General features: G+C 44.1%; 1 protein-coding gene across 3 annotated transcripts in view; it reads left to right on the forward strand.

The window, feature by feature from the left end:
* Window positions 1-3003: 3003 nt before the first annotated feature.
* csf1rb (colony stimulating factor 1 receptor, b) overlaps window positions 3004-20099 on the forward strand; it is a 43347-nt gene continuing 26251 nt past the window's right edge. For all 3 annotated transcript variants that reach the window (XM_066645980.1, XM_066645981.1, XM_066645982.1), the window contains exons 1-8: window positions 3004-3259; window positions 4450-4734; window positions 10378-10511; window positions 11014-11173; window positions 11596-11836; window positions 12889-13010; window positions 14452-14560; window positions 18840-19030. In XM_066645980.1, coding sequence (XP_066502077.1) covers window positions 3118-3259; window positions 4450-4734; window positions 10378-10511; window positions 11014-11173; window positions 11596-11836; window positions 12889-13010; window positions 14452-14560; window positions 18840-19030 — 1384 coding nt within the window. In that variant the 5' untranslated portion in view covers window positions 3004-3117. The remainder of the gene's footprint in view (window positions 3260-4449; window positions 4735-10377; window positions 10512-11013; window positions 11174-11595; window positions 11837-12888; window positions 13011-14451; window positions 14561-18839; window positions 19031-20099) is intronic.

Genomic DNA, 20099 nt, shown 5'->3' on the forward strand with positions numbered 1-20099 from the left:
CATCACCCCACACACCATCGCTCCCTCACACCACCCCCCACACCATCACCCTCCACAGCATTAACCCCCACACCATCACCCCACACACCATCACTCACACAATCACCCAACACACCATCAACCCCACACACCATCGCTCCCCCACACCACCCCCCACACCATCACCCACACACCATCCCCTCCCACACAATCACCCACATCACCCCCAACACTATCACCCCACACACCATCACTCCCTCACACCACCCCCCACACCATCACCCCTCACACCACCTCCCACACCATCATCCCTCACACCACCTCCCACACCACCCTCAACACCATCATCCCCCGCACCACCCCAACACCGTCACCCCCACACCATCGCTCTCCACACAATCACCCCAAACACCACACCATTGCCCCGACACCATTGCTCCCCACATCACCCTCCACATCATCGCCCTCCACACCATTGCCCCCACACCATCACCCACCCACACCATTACCCCTCACACCATCACCCACCAACACCAACACCCCCCACACCATGACCCCATCACCATCACACTCCCACACCATTGCCCTCCTACACCATCGCCCCCCACACCATCGTCCCCCACACCATCAGCCCCCCCACACCATCACCCCCACAGCATTAACCCCCACACCACCAAACCCCCACACTATTGCCCCCACAACATCACCCCCCACACCATCACCCCCCACACCATTGCCCTCACACCATCACCCCCCCACACCCCCACACCACACCCCACCATCACACCCCCACACAATCGCCCTCCCACACCATCACACTCCCACACCATCACCCCCACACCATCACCCCCCCCACCCATTGCCCCCACAACACCACCCCCCACACCATCACACCCCACACACCCCCACACCACCCCCCACCATCACACCCCCACACAATCGCCCTCCCACATCATCACACTCCCACACCATCAGCCCCCACACAATGCCCACACCATCGCTCCCCCTTACCATCACCCCCCACACCATCACTCCCCCCACATCATCACCCCCTACACCATCGCCCTTCACAGCATTGCCCCCGCACCATTGCCCTCACACATCACCCCCCACACCATTGCCCCCCACACCATCGCCCCCCACACCATCACACTCCCACACTATCACAAACCCACACCATCACCCCCCATAACATCGCCCTCCACACCATCACCCACCACACCATCACACTCCCACACCATTGCCCCCCCACACCATCGCCCCTCCACACCATCGCGCCCCCCACACCATCACCCCCCACACCATAACACCCCCACACCATAACACCCCCACACCATCACTCCCCCACACCATCACAACCCCACCTCTGAGGAACAGAGCTTTGAAAGTTGAGAAGTGTGCTGATGGTTGAAGTTCTGCTGTGTGTGTGTTTCTTCAGCAAATGAAGATGTTCTCGAGGCTCTTGATATGACAGTGGGTTCTCCATCTGAGGTTCTCCCTCAGCCACCTGCGGTTCCTCAGTGCTGTGGAATGGAAGACCTGAAGCAGACACTGGTGCAGCAGCAGCAGGAGAACCGCGGACTGTTCTCTGAGATGGTGGCGGTTCTAAACCAGCTGGCCCAGGAAAACAAGGAGTCATCTAGCACCCAGGCAGAGATCCTGAAGGTTCTCAGAGTGATGAGGGAACAGCAGGAACAGCAGCTCACTCACATGATGAACATGGCTCGGCACCAGAGTCTCCTGGTGGAGAACCATCAAGCTCTACTGTTCCAGGTCTCTCGCATCGGTTCTCAGCTCCAGGAGATCACCAAGAAACAATAGAACCACAATAGATCATCAATGTCTTATAACAAGTTTTAACTCCTGCTCCCTCTGTAGCTTCTAAACTCTCAGCAAATACAGAAGTGGACATTGGTGGAACCCCATTTGGTTCTATATGCAACCATTAAAGAATCATAAAATTAACAAAATTAAAGTCCCTAACACATTAAAGATATCAGTTTCACTTCAGAGGATTTACTCTCAGTAAAAAGGTTCCTCTCTAGAACAAAAAAAATTTGAACATTACCACCCTGTGATCATAAACTTGCAGTAATGCTGGAACCCATTCTGGTTCCCCATAGAACCACTTGGTTGTTCTTTAAAGAACATTTAATCACAAGTTCACTGTTTACAGAGAAATGCCCTCAGTCCTATCTGGATTGGATTCTGGTTCTATCTAGAACCAAGGGTTGAAGAACCCTGTTATTTCTGGGAGTTGTGTGTTGATGTGAAACATAAGCTAATGCTAACTTAGCCTGAAACTAACCTCAGTTACTGCTGCAGTCTCTCTACAAAATATAAGTCCCTGTTTGATGGAAAATAAAGATGTCTGTGAATGTGCTGCTGATTGGTCAGTGCTGCTCTCTACTGGAACCAGCAGGCGCTGTGGCTTCCTCTGTCTCTGATAAAAGATAAAAACAAAAATAAAAACATTCTGCAACAAACCACTGTGTCTTCTCTTCATTTCACACCAACAGCATCCTCACAACACACCGTCATACGTCACCACGGGCCGGCGTTTATAAGCCCTTCATAATGCCTGCATCAATCCTTTATTACATCTGAATTAAATAATTTATTACACCTGCAGCAACCCTTTATTACACCTGAAATAAATCCTTTATAATACCTGTATAAACCATATAACCCCAATAAATATTCTTTATTACAGAAGATTAAAATATTAATAACAACTTAAATATATACTTAATAACACCTGCATGAACTCTAAAATACACCTGATATAGATCCTTTATCAAAACAAATATAAATCCTTTATAAAACCTAAATTATTTGATAAAAATTGCATAAACCCTTCATAAAACCTGACATTTTTAATCAACCTACATAAGGCCTTTATAACACCTGTATAAGCCCTTCACAAAGCAACAAGACCCATTATAAACCTGGTGTTCCTGTGTTCCTCTGTTCCATTGTTCTGGTGTCCCTGTGTATTGATGTTTCTGTGTTCCAGCAGGGTTGTCCCCTCCTGTTCTGAAGCTGAACTCCAGTGTGTTGAGGGATTCTGAGGTGGTTCTGCAGTCTAGAACAAGTTTCTCTCTGAAATGTGAAGGACAGAGTGAGATTGAGTGGAAGATGAGACCCAGCCTGAACAGTGTTCAGGTTCAAAGGGACATTCTCACAGTCACAGACTGCACCGCAGAACACACCAGAACCTACAGGTGCAGCTACAAGAACCAAAAGGATCTGTTCTCAGAGATACACATCTTTGTCAAAGGTGAGGATGTCTAGAACTGCCCTAGAACCCAGTCAGAGTCCCGAGTTCAGTGTTTGGTGAGCCCTGTTATAACACTGAACAGTCTAGAGCTGGTATCTGTGATGTCACAAAGTCAGGGCCCTCAGCTCTCAGTGTGGACTGTGCATCGTCTCTATAGAGAACCCTTAAAGCAGCTGAACATGAGCCAAAGGCCACCAGGCCCATGGCTGCTCATTTAACAATGATGGTTCTTCAAGGGTTCTTTAGTAAAGACAGTGGTTTTATATGAAATTACCCTTTACACTGGAAAAACCCTTTGCATGATTAAAGGGCTCTCTGCATAGTGAAGGGGTTCTTTACATGGATGAAGAATGTGCTGAAGATGGTTCTATGGTGTTCTGGGTTCTGTATAGAACCATTTCATACTAAACAACCATTAAAGAACCTTCATATTTTAAATTGAAAGAATCCCACCAGAGGGGGCTGGGGGGTGGGGGGGGGGGTATGTGTGTTGTCAGGGCTGGGGTGGGGCTGTATTTTGTGGGTGGGGTCAGGGGCGTGTCCTGCATTGTTGGCTAATCCCATGTCTGTGCTGACACTGGAAGAAGAACAGGAAACAGATGCAGAGATTTCCTCTGGAACTGAAACTCAGGACCTCAGTCTGCTTTAGACTCGACTGAAACACTCCGTGAACAAGGGACTTTGACCTCCACCCCCCCCCCCCCCTCGGGAGCACCTCCACCCACCGTACCCTACATTCTACACTCTCAGGAAAACTGTCACTGAGGTGGTGTCCTCAGTGGAACATATACAGTATCTTTAATTAGGTACATACCTGTACCTTACTCTATATTAACTGTAGATGTTAAAGTTGTGTTTATGTCATTCGCCCCGTTTCATCTCCAGGACTTTTATTGTGTTCTTTTATTCTCCACAGTTGTATAATGAAAGATTACAGAGATCCCCCTCTCCTTCTGGAGAAGAGAATGTAATGAACCTTTAGGCAACACAACTGGACTCTAACACCACTGCTGTACCTTTAAAGATACACTCTTTGTAGCTTTCGTGACAAACAGCAACTTATTCACTACCAGAGATTTCCTCACAAATAGGGTTCAATATTTCAGTACTCAATATATTCAACATAAACCAGACCCATGCTCTATTCTCACTTCAGCTCCACTTCAACGTTACCTCTTTGTGTCCCACAGACCCAGACCATCTCTTCACTACACCCCGACGCCCTGAGATAGTTGTGGAAGAGGGTTCCTCCTGTAATCTTGACTGTCTCCTGACAGATCCCACAGGAACAGGGTTCTCACTGTGGTTCTGCAATGGTTCATCAGTTTCGCCGCATCTCAACTATACTGTGGATCCAAAGGTGGGAATAAATATCTGGAACATTCAACCCAGTGATAACGGAGACTACTGCTGCAGTATAACCTTTAACAACCGTACAACAATCTCTACAGTTTATCGCATTACAGTCTACCAGAGTGAGTAACACCATATTCTAATAAACACTCTACACTACGCCCTCTACAGTGTACCACACTACCGTACTTCAGAGTAACACCGTACTCTAATAAACACTCTACACTACACCCTCTACAGTGTACAACACTATCGTCCTCCAGAGGAACACCGTACTCTAATAAACACTCTACACCCTCTACAGTGTACCACACTACCATCCTCCAGAGTAACACCGTACTCTAATAAACACTCTACACTACGCCTTCTACAGTGTACAACACTACCGTACTTCAGAGTAACACCGTACTCTAATAAACACTCTACACTACACCCTCTACAGTGTACAACACTACCGTCCTCCAGAGGAACACCGTACTCTAATAAACACTCTACACCCTCTACAGTGTACCACACTACCGTCCTCCAGAGTAACACCGTACTCTAATAAACACTCTACACTATGCCTTCTACAGTGTACCCCACTACCGTCCTCCAGAATAACGCCGTACTCTAATAAACACTCTACACTACGCCCTCTACAGTGTACCACACTACCGTCCTCCAGAGTAACACTGTACTCTAATAAACACTCTACACTACGCCCTCTACAGTGTACAACACTACCGTCCTCCAGAGTAACACTGTACTCTAATAAACACTCTACACTATGCCTTCTACAGTGTACCCCACTACCGTCCTCCAGAGTAACACCGTACTCTAATAAACACTCTACACTACGCCCTCTACAGTGTACCACACTACCGTCCTCCAGAGTAACACTGTACTCTAATAAACACTCTACACTAAGCCCTCTACAGTGTACAACACTACCGTCCTCCAGAGTAACACCATACTCTAATAAACACTTTACACTACACCCTCTACAGTGTACCACACTACCGTCCTCCAGAGTAACACCGTACTCTAATAAACACTCTACACTATGCCTTCTACAGTGTACCCCACTACCATCCTCCAGAGTAACGCCGTACTCTAATAAACACTCTACACTACGCCCTCTACAGTGTACCACACTACCGTCCTCCAGAGTAACACTGTACTCTAATAAACACTCTACACTACGCCCTCTACAGTGTACCACACTACCGTCCTCCAGAGTAACACCGTATTCTAATAAACACTCTACACTACGCCCTCTACAGTGTACCACACTACCGTCCTCCAGAGTAACACCGTACTCTAATAAACACTCTACACTGCGCCCTCTACAGTGTACCACACTACCGTCCTTCAGAGTAACACCGTACTCTATAAACACTCTACACTATGCCCTCTAGAGTGTACCACACTACCGTCCTCCAGAGTAACACCGTACTCTAATAAACACTCTACACTACACCCTCTACAGTGTACCACACTACCGTCCTCCAGAGTAACACCGTACTCTAATAAACACTCCACACTACGCCCTCTACAGTGTACCACACTACCGCCCTCCAGAGTAACACCATATTCTAATAAAGACTCTACACTACGCCCTCTACAGTGTACCACACTACCGTCCTCCAGAGTAACACCGTACTCTAATAAACACTCTACACTACGCCCTCTACAGTGTACCACACTACCGTCCTCCAGAGTAACACTGTACTCTAATAAACACTCTACACTACACCCTCTACAGTGTACCACACTACCGTCCTCCAGAGTAACACTGTACTCAATAAACACTCTACACTATGCCCTCTAGAGTGTACCACACTACCGTCCTCCAGAGTAACACTGTACTCTAATAAACACTCTACACTACGCCTCTACATTGTACCACACTACCGTCCTCCAGAGTAACACCGTACTCTAATAAACACTCTACACTATGCCCTCTAGAGTGTACCACACTACCGTCCTCCAGAGGAACACCGTGCTCTAATAAACACTCTACACTACACCCTCTACAGTGTACAACACTACCGTCCTCCAGAGTAACAGCGTACTCTAATAAACACTCTACACTATGCCTTCTACAGTGTACCCCACTACCGTCCTCCAGAGTAACACCGTACTCTAATAAACACTATACACTACGCTGTCTACTCAATACTACAGATTAAATTGCAACGGAATTCTTAATTACTCTAAAGTTATGAAGGCTTTCTCATTCTGGGCTTATTTCTCATTGCATACGTCATATTGGTTACTGTTGTAACCTGTGAAATTTACATTTCCCCTGCTCCTCCTAGTTCCGCTTTTGTTCTCCTAAATGTCTGTGCTCTTACTAAAAATGTATATCTGTTGCAGGAACTAATGGATTGTGCTGTTTTCTTAATTGTAACATTGCATCAAGCTTGTGATTACTATGCACTTAACCAAGCACCCCCCCCCACTCCAATTTAACATTCATATCCATATTTAATATTCATAACATATTTATCTTGATTCTATATTTAAAATGTGTGTCCTCTGCGACTGCTGGTGTCAGAAACTATTTCTAAGTTTTAATCAAACTACTGCTCATTACTGGGAAGCTGTAGATTAATAGCTGTAGACTAATAGCTGAGTATCTTTACCTTGAAACAAGAAAAAATCTAGAAACAGCGTGATCTTTATCTAAAATCCTCATCTTCCTGATATTAAATCTGTAGATCCCTGATCTCTTAGCTGTTCTCTCAGTATGACATTTCCTCTCCAGTCTGCTCCCTCTGCTCCTAAGGAACAAAGCAGTCACTACTGTGAAATCTAATGGTGCCCCTCACCATTTCTGCACACTGTGCACCATGAACAGGCCGGTTAGAAAAATCACACATGTATAAACAAGTGTGTGTTCACAGAGACTCCTTACACACTGCTATATTGCATTATCTCTCTTTTTGACAAATCTAACACTAACTGCCAGAGCCTATTTTCAGTCTTTTCTAAACGTTTATGCGCTTTCTTACATTTCTTCAGAAATAACTTTTCCAAAGTGAATAATGCAGTCATGGTCACCTCGACTTCCCTTTTCTTCTCAACTTTCAATCCTGTTACTCAGAGAATTAATTAACATTTCAAAAAAACACCACCTGCAGTCGACCCCCTGGCCACAACGTGATCTAAAGTCTGCTCCAACCAATCTTTAACCAATCATACCCTCTCAGAATTACTGTCACTGTGGTGGTACCATCAACGGTAGATATTCAGTATTTTTGATTTTTTTTTTAAATTATTTGAATTGATTTCAACTCCAGGATTTTCATTTTGTTTTTCTGCTGAAAACAGTTGTATTCTTTATCTGAAGAAGAGAATGTAATGTACATTTAGGAAACAAAAATTGACTCTAAAACCAATGCTGTCTCTTTCACTCTCAGAAAAACACAGTATTTTACAGGAACATTACTGTCACTAAAGCTACAAACAGTGTAGTGTATCTTTAAAGGTACAGCAGTGGTGTTAGAGTCCAGTTGTGTTCCCTAAAGGTTCATTACATTCTCTTCTCCAGAATGAGAGTGGGATCTCTGTAATCTTTCATTACACAATTGTGGAGAATAAAGAGCACAATTTATTTCAAAAGGAAGTGTAATAGAATATGGTACAGTAATGACTTAAAATACAGGTGTCTCCAGTGTGAGCTTTTCAGACAGTGTACAATGAACAATAATGTACATGAATAGTACATATTTCTGACACTGTGGTCTCATGGCCATGTCCCCTCAGTTTATAAATTAGCTGCAGTTACAAATAACCGTAAATTACCAGACCTCAAACCATGAAACTTCAATTTCAAATGAATACTGTAAAAGACCTTGAGTGATTTGTTGTTTATTCAGCTCAAACCTATGGAAATGCATCATCTATTTGATAACTTTCTGACTGGTTTTTAGAGAGTCTTATTCTGTTTGACTTTAGTGCTGTTTGTAACACACTTGTCACTGAAGGGAACTAGGATTGTGCAGGATTCCTGTTAAAAATAAACACTCCACCATCACACTGGGGGTTCCTCAAGGCTCAGTGCTTGGACTACTATAATTCATTAATTACATACTCCCCATGCTCAGACCATGCACCCTTATAATCTGGATTGTAGTTATTATATGGATGACACACAGATTTATCAGTAATCCACTTCTTAGCAAACTCTTTCTCTTAGAAATCAGAATCTGGGTGATGCCTGGTTCACTAAAGCTGAACACAGAAAAAACTGAACCCATTCTCACTGGTGTTAAATTTACTGTTATGAAAAAACATTTATTCATGTGTTCATCTCCAGATGTCTGGATTACTTCAGTTCCCTTCCAGCTGGCATTAGTTCTTCATTCCTCCATAACCTCCATAACAAAAATTACAAAGAGCCATTATTTTGCCATAAAATTAACATGTAAATAGTGTGACAAATGACAAAATGGAGACTGAGATATAAACAAACTGAGATACAGCCAAACAGCATATATTCAGCCCTTAAAAGGAAGTATTGCCGAAAACAGCTAAGAGATATGCAGCATCTGGGCACCACACCTCAACCCTCAGAGAATAGGCTGATGGTGAACTTTCCTGACCAACACACATTTCGTCACTTAACACACACACACACACACACACACACACACAATAATCACCCCAGTGCAACCTCAAATGCAAGTCTCACAGACAGAGAACAACAAAGAAACTTCACAGAAGATAAACAAAGACAAAGATAATCACAGAAAATATGGAGCAGCAAGGCATGCTGGGAGCTCCCTAATGAGTCTTGGCTCCTCCCTGGCAGTGGAGCCTTTGTTTGTGCATTTAACAGTGAAATAATGTATTTACAGTAAAGAGATATAAAAATTGTTTTGTGTTTTGGCTGATGAAAGTATTTACAGTATTTCATCATAAAATGTACATACATATTTTACAGTGCATATTAACTGTAGATTCTAAAATTGTGTTGATTTCATCTCCAGGACTTTTATTCTGTCCTTTTATTTGACACAGTTCTATAATGAAAAACCTCTCCTTCTGGAAAGAGGATGCCATTTTATTGTCTTTTTTATTCTGTTTTATTCACATCCATTAAGTCTATTAAAATAATTTTTTCTGTTTATGTTCATTTTAATGCATTTGACCTTTTCTGCTTTTTTACTTAGTGTTTGTTAAGTGCTGTGAGATTTTGGAGGATTATTATGCTAAATTATTATTATTATTATTATTATTATTATTATTATTATTATTGTACCTTTAGAGAGCACAGCTGGTCTCAGAGAGAGGGGAAGGGGCCTGATAATGAAAAGCTTTGTAAATGAGCAGAAGATTTTGAACGGTCCACTTACACCACTGCTGTATCTTTAAAAGTACATTACTGTCATTAAAGGTAGTCAGTGTCAGTGTATCTTTAAAGGTGCAGCAGTGGCTCCTTCCTCTCTCTCTGACCTTCTTCAGCTCGACACCTGAACACACACTCTGATCTGAATCCTGGCCATTCCCCCAGCCTCCAGAGTCTTACAGCCTTCTCCAGCTCTCTCTCAGTTCCAACTCAGCTCTCGGTCTCCGTTCAGTGAGCGACACTGTGTCTAATGGGAACTGTACACAGTCTGAAGCATCCCTCTATGTTTGTTACATTTCTGACTGGTTTATAACAGATCCAGAGCTGCCCTATGTATTTATAGAGAGTATACTACATGCCTACTACAGTGCTGAAACCTCCATAAAACCTCCATGTTTATAGCATGATTATAACTTGTTTATTACAGGGCCAAAGCCTCCCTCTGTTTTTACAGAGAGAGATGAATACATTGGAATTGTGGGAGAAACGCTGGAGATTAAATGTCTTGTCATAAATGAGGATCACAGCTTTCATGTCACTTGGGAAAATTCCTTGAATGCTGTAAGTGATTTTAAGATTAAAAATAAAATTATAACCTAAAGGAAACTTTATAAATCAGAGTGTGTGCTTTATAACAGTGGTAATAACATGTTTATAACGGCTGTGGGTGTGTGCAAACAGTTATACCCCTGCTATAAACACCCCTTTACCTTACAACACTGACTGCTCACTGAGAATCACAGAACTGTGTTCATCCTCACTATGATCCACACTATAAATGGTCTGCGTGCTCTAGACTTTAATAAAGTCTCATTGTTCTAGATTCTGAATCTGTGCCTGTTCTAAAGTGTAATTAAATGTTTTATGTACTAAATGCTGTGTCAGCAGATGTACTTGTTCTAGACTCTGTAAGAAACTGATTGTGTTCTGAGTTCTGTATTAAACGCTGTTCTAGACTCTGTGTTTAATGCATGTGTTTGTGTGTGCATGTGTTCTAGATAATCACTACAATAAGAATGTGTGTATGTGTGCTCCAGACTCTATTAATTTCTGTGTGTTCTAGACTCTGAATAGGAAAGATATCCACCAAGGTCCTAATGGGCTCCGGATCCTCAGTGTTGTGACGTTTCATGAGCTGCGTGTCTCTGACAGTGGGAACCTGACGTGTTCTGGGAGGACCAAGATTGGAGTTAACAGTTCCACTGTCTCTCTCACTGTTAAAGGTCAGATTGATATCCAGAGGAACACAGAGGAGAGCCCTGCTTTTATCTCACACTTCAAACAAGTTCACGTTTCATCTCTTTTTCTTTATCTGATTTTCTCTCTTTTCCCCATAGATTAATTTCTTTTATCCTGGTACATAACAGCCACCTAGCAACACCCTAACAATCACTCAGGATTCCATAGCAACCATCTAGTAACACTCTATAGCAACCAGTCAGGAAACCATAGCAACCACATAGCAACAACCTAACAATTAATCAGGATACTTTAACAAGCACCTAGCAACGTGCTAACAACCACTCAGGACACAGCTCTGTGATTGGACCAAGTAAATGGTGAAGGGATGAATGAATGCAGGGTGTGGTCAGGGATGTTTTTGTGTGAGGGTTAATGGTTCCCACTCTGTGTGTGTGTGAGACAGAAAACCCATTCGCTGTTCTGACTCCACTGCTGAAGCTGAGAAGAACTAGTGATGTGGATGATGAGGGTGATGTTGAAGTTGGTGCTGATGCTGATGCTGTTGCCATGGTGATGGAGGGAGAGATTCTGGAGCTCAGAGTAAAGATTGATGCTCATCCTCCCATTCTGGAGAAAAGTTGGAGCACACCTAGAAACCACAACTCATCGTTCTACCTAGAGACCTTCCACAGCGTCAACCGCAGGTTAGAGGGCTTTCGTCTGAGGGTTTTTTTACACTTTTGTATCTGTTTCTTCATTTGATCATTTTCATCAAACATCCCCCACTCAATGGTCACCTCCCGTCCTGGACATGCTCCAGCAGAGGCCTGTTACTGCAGTGAAGCACTGACCATAGCAGAGTCAGTCCTGAGAGACTGATCTGTGGAGAGTGGAACTGCTCAGGAGCTGAAATAACTCAGTGCTCTACTCTACCTTTACCTCTCTCTGTGATTATACCCTCAGTGGAACATATACTGCACCTTTAATTAGGAACAGAACTGTACCTTGCTCTATATTAACTGTGGATGTTAAAGTTGTGTTGATGTCATTTGCTCCGTTTCATCCCCAGGACTTTTATTGTGCTCTTTATTCTCCACAGTTGTATAATGAATGATTACAGAGATCCCCCTCTCCTTCTGGAGAAGAGAATGTAATGAACCTTTAGGAACACAACTGGACTCTAACACCACTGCTGTACCTTTAAAGATACACTACACTGTTTGTAGCTTTAGTGACAGTAATGTTCCTGTACAGTACCTTCTTTCTGAGATTGTAGCACCTCCATTGGGAACTGTGCTAGAGGCTCAAATGTTTCTAAACACCTTTAATTAAGAGTGAACTCAGCTGCTTTAAAGGTTTTTGTAGAAAAGCATGGAATGAATTAACACTCTCTGGAGCAGCTGTACATGAGTCTGGGCAGGGCTAGTCTATGGAACAGTGGAAGTGTGTTCTCTGGAGCAATGGAGTTCCTCTGGTGTGTGGAACAGTGGAACTGTGTTCTCTGGAGCGATGGGGTTCCTCTGGTGTGTGGAACAGTGGAACTGTGTTCTCTGGAGTGATGGGGTTCCTCTGGTGTGTGGAACAGTGGAACTGTGTTCTCTGGAGCGATGGGGTTCCTCTGGTGTGTGGAACAGTGGAACTGTGTTCTCTGGAGCGATGGGGTTCCTCTGGTGTGTGGAACAGTGGAACTGTGTTCTATGGAGTGATGGAGGCAGGGGTTGCTGAGGTCAGTGACAGGGTTTTTGATGTTTTTCAGTTACCGAGCTGTGGCCAGTTTGTTTCTCAGAGGAGTCCGAGCAGACGACCGGGGGATGTATGTCTTCAGCGCCAGGAGTTCCAGTGTTAAAAACACCACGCAATTTAAAATCCACGTCTACCGTAAGAACATACTTCGCTACAAATGAGCATCCTGTCCTGTCCTGTGCTGTGCTGTGCTATCCTGTCCTGTGCTGTCCTGTACTGTACTGTACTCTCCTGTACTGTCTTGTACTGTCCTGTCCTGTCCTGTACTGTATTCTCCTGTACTGCACTGTACTGTCCTCTCCTGTACTGTACTGTACTTTCATGTACTGTCCTGTCCTGTCTGGTCCTATCCTGTCTTGTACTGTCCTTTCCTGTGCTGTCCTGTACTGTCCTGTCCTGTCCGGTCCTGTCCTGCCTTGTAATGTCCTGTACTGTCCTGTCCTGTACTCTCCTGTACTGCACTGTCCTGTCCTGTACTATACTCTCCTGTGCTGTCATGTACTGCACTGTCCTGTCCTGTCCTGTCCAGTCCTGCCTTGTCCTGTACTGCAGTGTACTGTACTGTCCTGTCTTGTACTGCCTGTACTTTCATATACTGTACTGTACTCTCCTGTGGTGTCCTGTACTGCAGTGTACTGTATTGTCCTGTCTTGTACTGCCTGTACTTTCATATACTGTACTGTATTCTCCTGTGTTGTCCTGTACTGCACTGTCCTGTCCTGTACTGTAGTGCACTGCACTGTCCTGTCCTGTCCTGTACTCTCATGTGCTGTCCTGTACTGTCCTATACTGTACTCTCCTGTGCTCTCCTGTACTGCACTATACTGTACTGCACTGTCCTGTCCTGTACTGCATTGTCCTATCCTGTCCTGTACTCTCCTGTGCTGTCTTGTACTGCACTGTCCTGTACTGTTCTGTCCTGTACTGTACTGTACTGTACTGCACTGTCCTGTACTCTCCTGCACTGTCCTGTACTCTCCTGTGATGTCCTGTACTCTCCTGCACTGTCCTGTACTCTCCTGTGATGTCCTGTACTCTCCTGTGATGTCCTGTACTCTCCTGTGCTGTCCTGTCCTTTACTGTACTGTACTCTCCTCTGCTGTCCTGTACTCTCCTGTGCTGTCCTGTATTGCCCTGTACTGTACACAGGGGACAAGCACAGGCCACAGGGGACAGGGACAGGGACAGGCAGAGGGGACAGGGGGACGGCACAGGGATAGGGACAGGGGACAGGCACAGGGCACAGGGGACAGTGTTTAGACGGTGGTGGGACTCATGCATGGCTGAAATGTCCTTCTGTAAATGAGCTTCTCTTTCACTTGTGTCTGACTGGTGTGGGTGTCACCCACTGATTTATTTCTGTCCTGTTCCGAAACTTCCCTTAACACACCCTCACAGAAGAGGACCTAAAGGAAACCACCCCATAGAACCGAAAGTAGATTGAACTGTAACTTTACAGGGTTCAACAAAAACAACAATGCACTTATACACACAAACATCTAAGCACATTATACCAGTCAGAGCTTAGTGTTCTCCTCCGAGCGTGTTGAGTCAGCGAACCTTGTGTGTTCTGCAGAAAAACCCAGGGTTCTGCTGAGGATGAGGAACGGTTCTTTGAGCTGTGTTTCTTCAGGGTTTCCTCAACCGACCATCCACTGGAAACAGTGTCCGTCTCTTCAGAACACGTATGTTGCTATCTACTCATTCATTCATTCTGTCTGTCTCCCATAATATAATTATTTTATTGATTGTATGTCAGTCTCTACAGCACACCTACATTACACTCGATTCACCCTTTCATTCAGCCATTTTATTTCCTTATTAATGATATGACAAAATATTTAATATTTAATGTTTACTCAAAAAATCACTCTCTCAGTGAAGCGCTGTGCCCAGCATCAGACGTTCTCAGTGGGAATATATCACTTTTATTTACTTCTCCATGAGTTGGGTTCTAATGAGGAGAACTGACCCAAACCACCCGGGGTTCTCCGGCTGTGACCTGGCTCAGAGAGAACTGAGAATGTCTGATATTAATATTCCACTCACTTCCTCCAGCACCACCACCCACAGCATTCACTCTCACCTTTAACCCTTTACTGCCATCTCCCTCCGACCCAGCCTCACTGCTCCCTCAGCCACTTTTTTTAGAAACACCTCCCTTCTACTGACACTCACTGGCCACTTTATCAGAAACACCCCCCCTCTACTGACACTCACTGGCCACTTTATCAGAAACACCCCCCCTCTACTGACACTCACTGGCCACTTTATCAGAAACACCCCCCTCTACTGACACTCACTGGCCACTTTATCAGAAACACCCTCCTTCTACTGACACTCACTGGCCACTTTATCAGAAACACCCCCCCTCTACTGACACTCACTGGCCACTTTATCAGAAACACCCCCCTCTACTGACACTCACTGGCCACTTTATCAGAAACACCCCCCTCTACTGACACTCACTGGCCACTTTATCAGAAACACCCTCCTTCTACTGACACTCACTGGCCACTTTATCAGAAACACCCCCCCTCTACTGACACTCACTGGCCACTTTATCAGAAACACCCCCCTCTACTGACACTCACTGGCCACTTTATCAGAAACACCCCCCTTCTACTGACACTCACTGGCCACTTCTTTTTTTTTTAGAAACACCCCCCTTCTACTGATGCTCACTGGCCACTTTATCGGAAACACCCCCCTTCTACTGACACTCACTGGCCACTTTTTTTTAGAAACACCCCCCTTCTACTGATGCTCACTGGGAGAAACCCAGAGGGGGGGTATTTCTGATAAAGTGGCCAGAGGGGAGGAGTAGTGTAAACAGCTGCTGACAATCCAGAGCTGGGACCAGGCTGCAGACAGACAGGTTAAACCGATCATCTGTGAATTGCCCTGAGGCAGCACCTAGATTCAACTGTATTGCGACTGTGTTCCTGCCCCAAATTAAATGTAAACGCAAAACAACTCAATCAGCTCATTTCAACAACCTAATCAATATTAAATCATATTCAAATGATAGCAGCAATACCTCATATCTAAAGTTTGGGTTACTCAATATAAAATCACTAAACTCAAAGCAGTCATCGTAAATGATATTATAAGTGATAATGTTTTCTGTCTCACGGAAACGTGGGTTAGACCAAATGAATATTCAGCACTAAATGAAGCCACCTATGTAGACTATAATTATGTGCATAGCCCTGTTTTCTCCACCATTATTACAAATCCAGTCACAAAAAAGGACACATTTTATTATGTAACATTTACAGACCAACATGGCCTTACTCCGAATTTCTAAAAGAATTCAGTGATTTCACTGCAAACCTAGCTGTGTTCAATCATAAAGTTATTATTGTAGGAGATTTCAATATCCATTTTGAGAAGGCAGATGACCCACTAAAAAGGCATTTACCTCAATCCTAGACTCTATTGGTATTACTCAAAATGTAACAGGGCCTACACACTACTGTAGTCACACTTTAGACTTAGTTTTGACACTAGGTCTTAACATTGGCAAAATTAATATCCTACCACAACCTTAAGCAATCTCCGACCATTACCTAATTTCATATGAGCTACGTCTCCATAATATATTTACGTCCCCTCACTATTCTACAAAGCATTCAATAATACCATCTACCACCCTGCAATTCATGGAAAACCTCCCAGAACTATCAATCCCAGTTCCCACTCCATCAGACCCAATGGAGCTAGATGTACTAACTGACTACTTAGAAAATACCTGTCGACCTACTTTAGAAAATGTGGCACCACTTAAAACAAAAAGTATAAGACAGAAAAAGCTTGCCCCATGGTATAATGATAAAACCCATACCTTAAAACAAACATCACAGAAACTAGAGTGGAAATGGCGATCAACCGAGCTGGAAGTGTTTCACTCTGCCTGGAAGGACAGCCTTATGGAGTATAGAAATGCCCTCACTAAAGCTCACTCAGGCCTGGCCTGTAATCCTACAACACTGTTTAGTGTGTTTTCCAGAACTACAAATAAATCAGGCAGGTTCTGAACAACTAATTATGAGGTTTTTATGGAGTTTTTTAATAATAAAATTGAGAATATTAGATAACAAACTCAACCCACAGTATTAAACCTGACCTGACTGTTATCTGATGTGACTGATATAAAACATAACCTGATTGTAAACGAAAGACTTGAAGCTTTTTACTCACTTCCACATTTGGAACTAGAGAAGATTATCACCTCCACAAACTGTACAACTTGCACACAACGCAATTCCCACAAAACTACTCAAAGAAGTACTACCAGCTGTTATCAGTGCAGCCTTCAATACGATAGACCACAATATTCTCCTAGAAAGGTTAGAAAACATGGTTGGATTCACAGGGACAGCCCTATTATGGTTTCAATCTTACTCAACAGAACATTATCAGTTCGTAAAAGTAAATCATCCAATTTTTCTAAAGGAAGATTTGGAATTCCACAAGGCCATATTTTAGGACCGTTATTTTTTACATTATACATGTTACCACTAGGCACAATTATAAGAAACCATGACATTAACTTTCACTGTTACGCAAATGACATGCAATTGTATATTTCAGCCGAGCCCGATGACAGACACAGATTAAAGAAAATAGAGGACTGTGTAAAAGATGTCAAAGGCTGGATGTTGTGTAACTTCCTCCTTTTAAACAGCAACAAAACAGAGGCCCTGCTTCTGGGTCCAAAGGTGGCCAGAAATGAACAATCAGGTTTAATTTTAAATCTTGCTGACTTTCCAGTTAAACCTGGTTCAGCAGCAAAAAATCTTGGCGTCATAATTGGCCCGGATTTATCATTTGTTCAACACATAGGCAGTTAACACTAGAACAGCTTTTTTACATCTTACATTTTACAAATTATTTCCTATTATGAGCCTCTACGTTTACTCAGATCACAGAGTACTGGACTTTTAATAGTTCCCAGAATTCAGAAGGCCTCAGCTGGGGGAAGAGCTTTTTCTTATAAAGCTCCCCAAACTCTGGAATGATCTTCCAGAAATGTTCAGGACTCTACTCTTCAAATCAAGGCTAAAAACTCATTAGTTTAGTTTATCTTTTGGTAGTTAATGCTCCCCCATAGATAAAGGCGGCAGATCCAGGGGGGTCCATGGACACAGAGAATTATAGTAAACTGAGACGCTGGTGTCGTCCCGCCGCTTCACGCGATCACTCAGGTTTGGTGTCCTTCTGGTTCTCTCCTTTTAGTTAAAGCTGTCATAGTCAGATCAGCCGAAGTCATTAGTCACTCTGGAAATGTTCACATTCTCTGCTCTACATTCAGCCAAACAGATCACAACTAACTCCATTCCTCTACCTTTTTCTGAGTAAACGACCCCCACCTGTCCGTCTGGACACTGATGGATGACTGTCGAGATCCTGCTCCACGCTCCAGCCACCACCACTGGCCTCGGAGCTGCTCCTACTCTGAAGTTCTCACTGACCCCTAACTGTTACCAGTAGATTGACCAGAGGAGGATAGGTCCCCTGTGTGAGCCTTGGTTCCTCCGAAGCGTTCTTCCTCAGCTCTGAGGTTGTTTCTCTGTGCCACTGTCGCCCCTGGCCTCACTCTACTGGGGCTTTTACAGTCTTTACATTCTTTATATTTTTACATTTCATGTCAAAACTTTGTTTTTACTGGAATTCTGTGAAGTTGCTTATTGACAACATCAATTGTAAAAAGCAGTATACAAATTTTATTTGATTCTGAAGTAGCCAGAAAGGGGGCTGTTTCTGATAAAGTGGACAGAGGGGGGGGGGGGTGTTTCTGATAAAATGGACAGAGGAGGGGTGTTTCTGATAAAGTGGCCAGAGGAGAGGGTGTTTCTGATAAAGTGGCCAGAGAGGGGAATGTTTCTGATTAAGTGGACAGAGAGGAGGTATTTCTGATAAAGTGGCTGGTGGTCATTTTTTTCCCGGTGCTGTGTTCAGGTGCAGTACTAATGACTCGTCCACGGTGGCGCTGTTCGCGCCGCAGTTCCCTTTGGAGCCGGTGGATGAGTTCTCACCAGCTGCAGAGAGTTTCCTCCCATGGGAGAACCTCACCCTGAGAACGAGCTACGAGTGTGTGTCGGAGAACAAGGTCGGACAGGAGCGGGACATCTTCTACACAGAGGACATCTGTAAGTACACTTCTGTCACCCATTCACCCCATAACTCACACTCACCCATTCACTCACAAACTCCCCCTGTAACTCACACACACACCCACTCACCCAGTAACTCACACACTTACCCAATCACTCAAACACACACCCAATCACTCATTCACTCACTCACTCACTCACTCACCCACTCATCCAGTAACTCACACAGTCAACCATAAATTCACACATTCATACAGTCACTCACCCACTCACCCAGTAACTCACACACTGACCCAGTAACTCAAATTCAAACAGTCACTCACACATTCACTCAGTAACTCAAATACTCACCCAGTCAGTACTACATTCACCCAGAAAGTCACACACTCACCCAGTTACTCACACACTCACCCAGTAACTCACACTCACCGAGTAACTCACACATTCATACAGTCACTCAAACACTCAATCAGTCACCCAGTCATTCACGCACTCACTCAGTAACTCATATACTCACCCAGTCAGTACTACACTCACCCAGTAAGTCACACTCTCACCCAGTTACTCACACACTCACCCAGTAACTCACACTCATTGAGTAACTCACACATTCATACAGTCACTCAAACACTCAATCAGTCACCCAATCATTCACGCACTCACTCAGTCAATCACACACTCACTCAGTATCACCCAGAAAGTCACACACTCACCCAGTTACTCACACACTCACCCACTCACTCAGTAACTCACACTCACCGAGTAACTCACACATTCATACAGTCACTCAAACACTCAATCAGTCACCCAGTCATTCACGCACTCACTCAGTAACTCATATACTCACCCAGTCAGTACTACACTCACCCAGTAAGTCACACTCTCACCCAGTTACTCACACACACACCCAGTCACTCACTCACTCATTTACTCACTCACCCAGTCACTCACACACTCACCCAGTAAATTACACACTCACACAGTCACTCACACTTTCACCCAGTCACTCACACACTCACCCAGTAACTCACACACTCACCCAGTAACTCACACACTCATACAGTCACTCACACAGTCATTCACACACTCACTCACACACTCACCC

This window comes from Hoplias malabaricus, chromosome 15, assembly GCF_029633855.1.
Source record: "Hoplias malabaricus isolate fHopMal1 chromosome 15, fHopMal1.hap1, whole genome shotgun sequence".
In the NCBI taxonomy this organism is placed as follows: domain Eukaryota; kingdom Metazoa; phylum Chordata; class Actinopteri; order Characiformes; family Erythrinidae; genus Hoplias; species Hoplias malabaricus.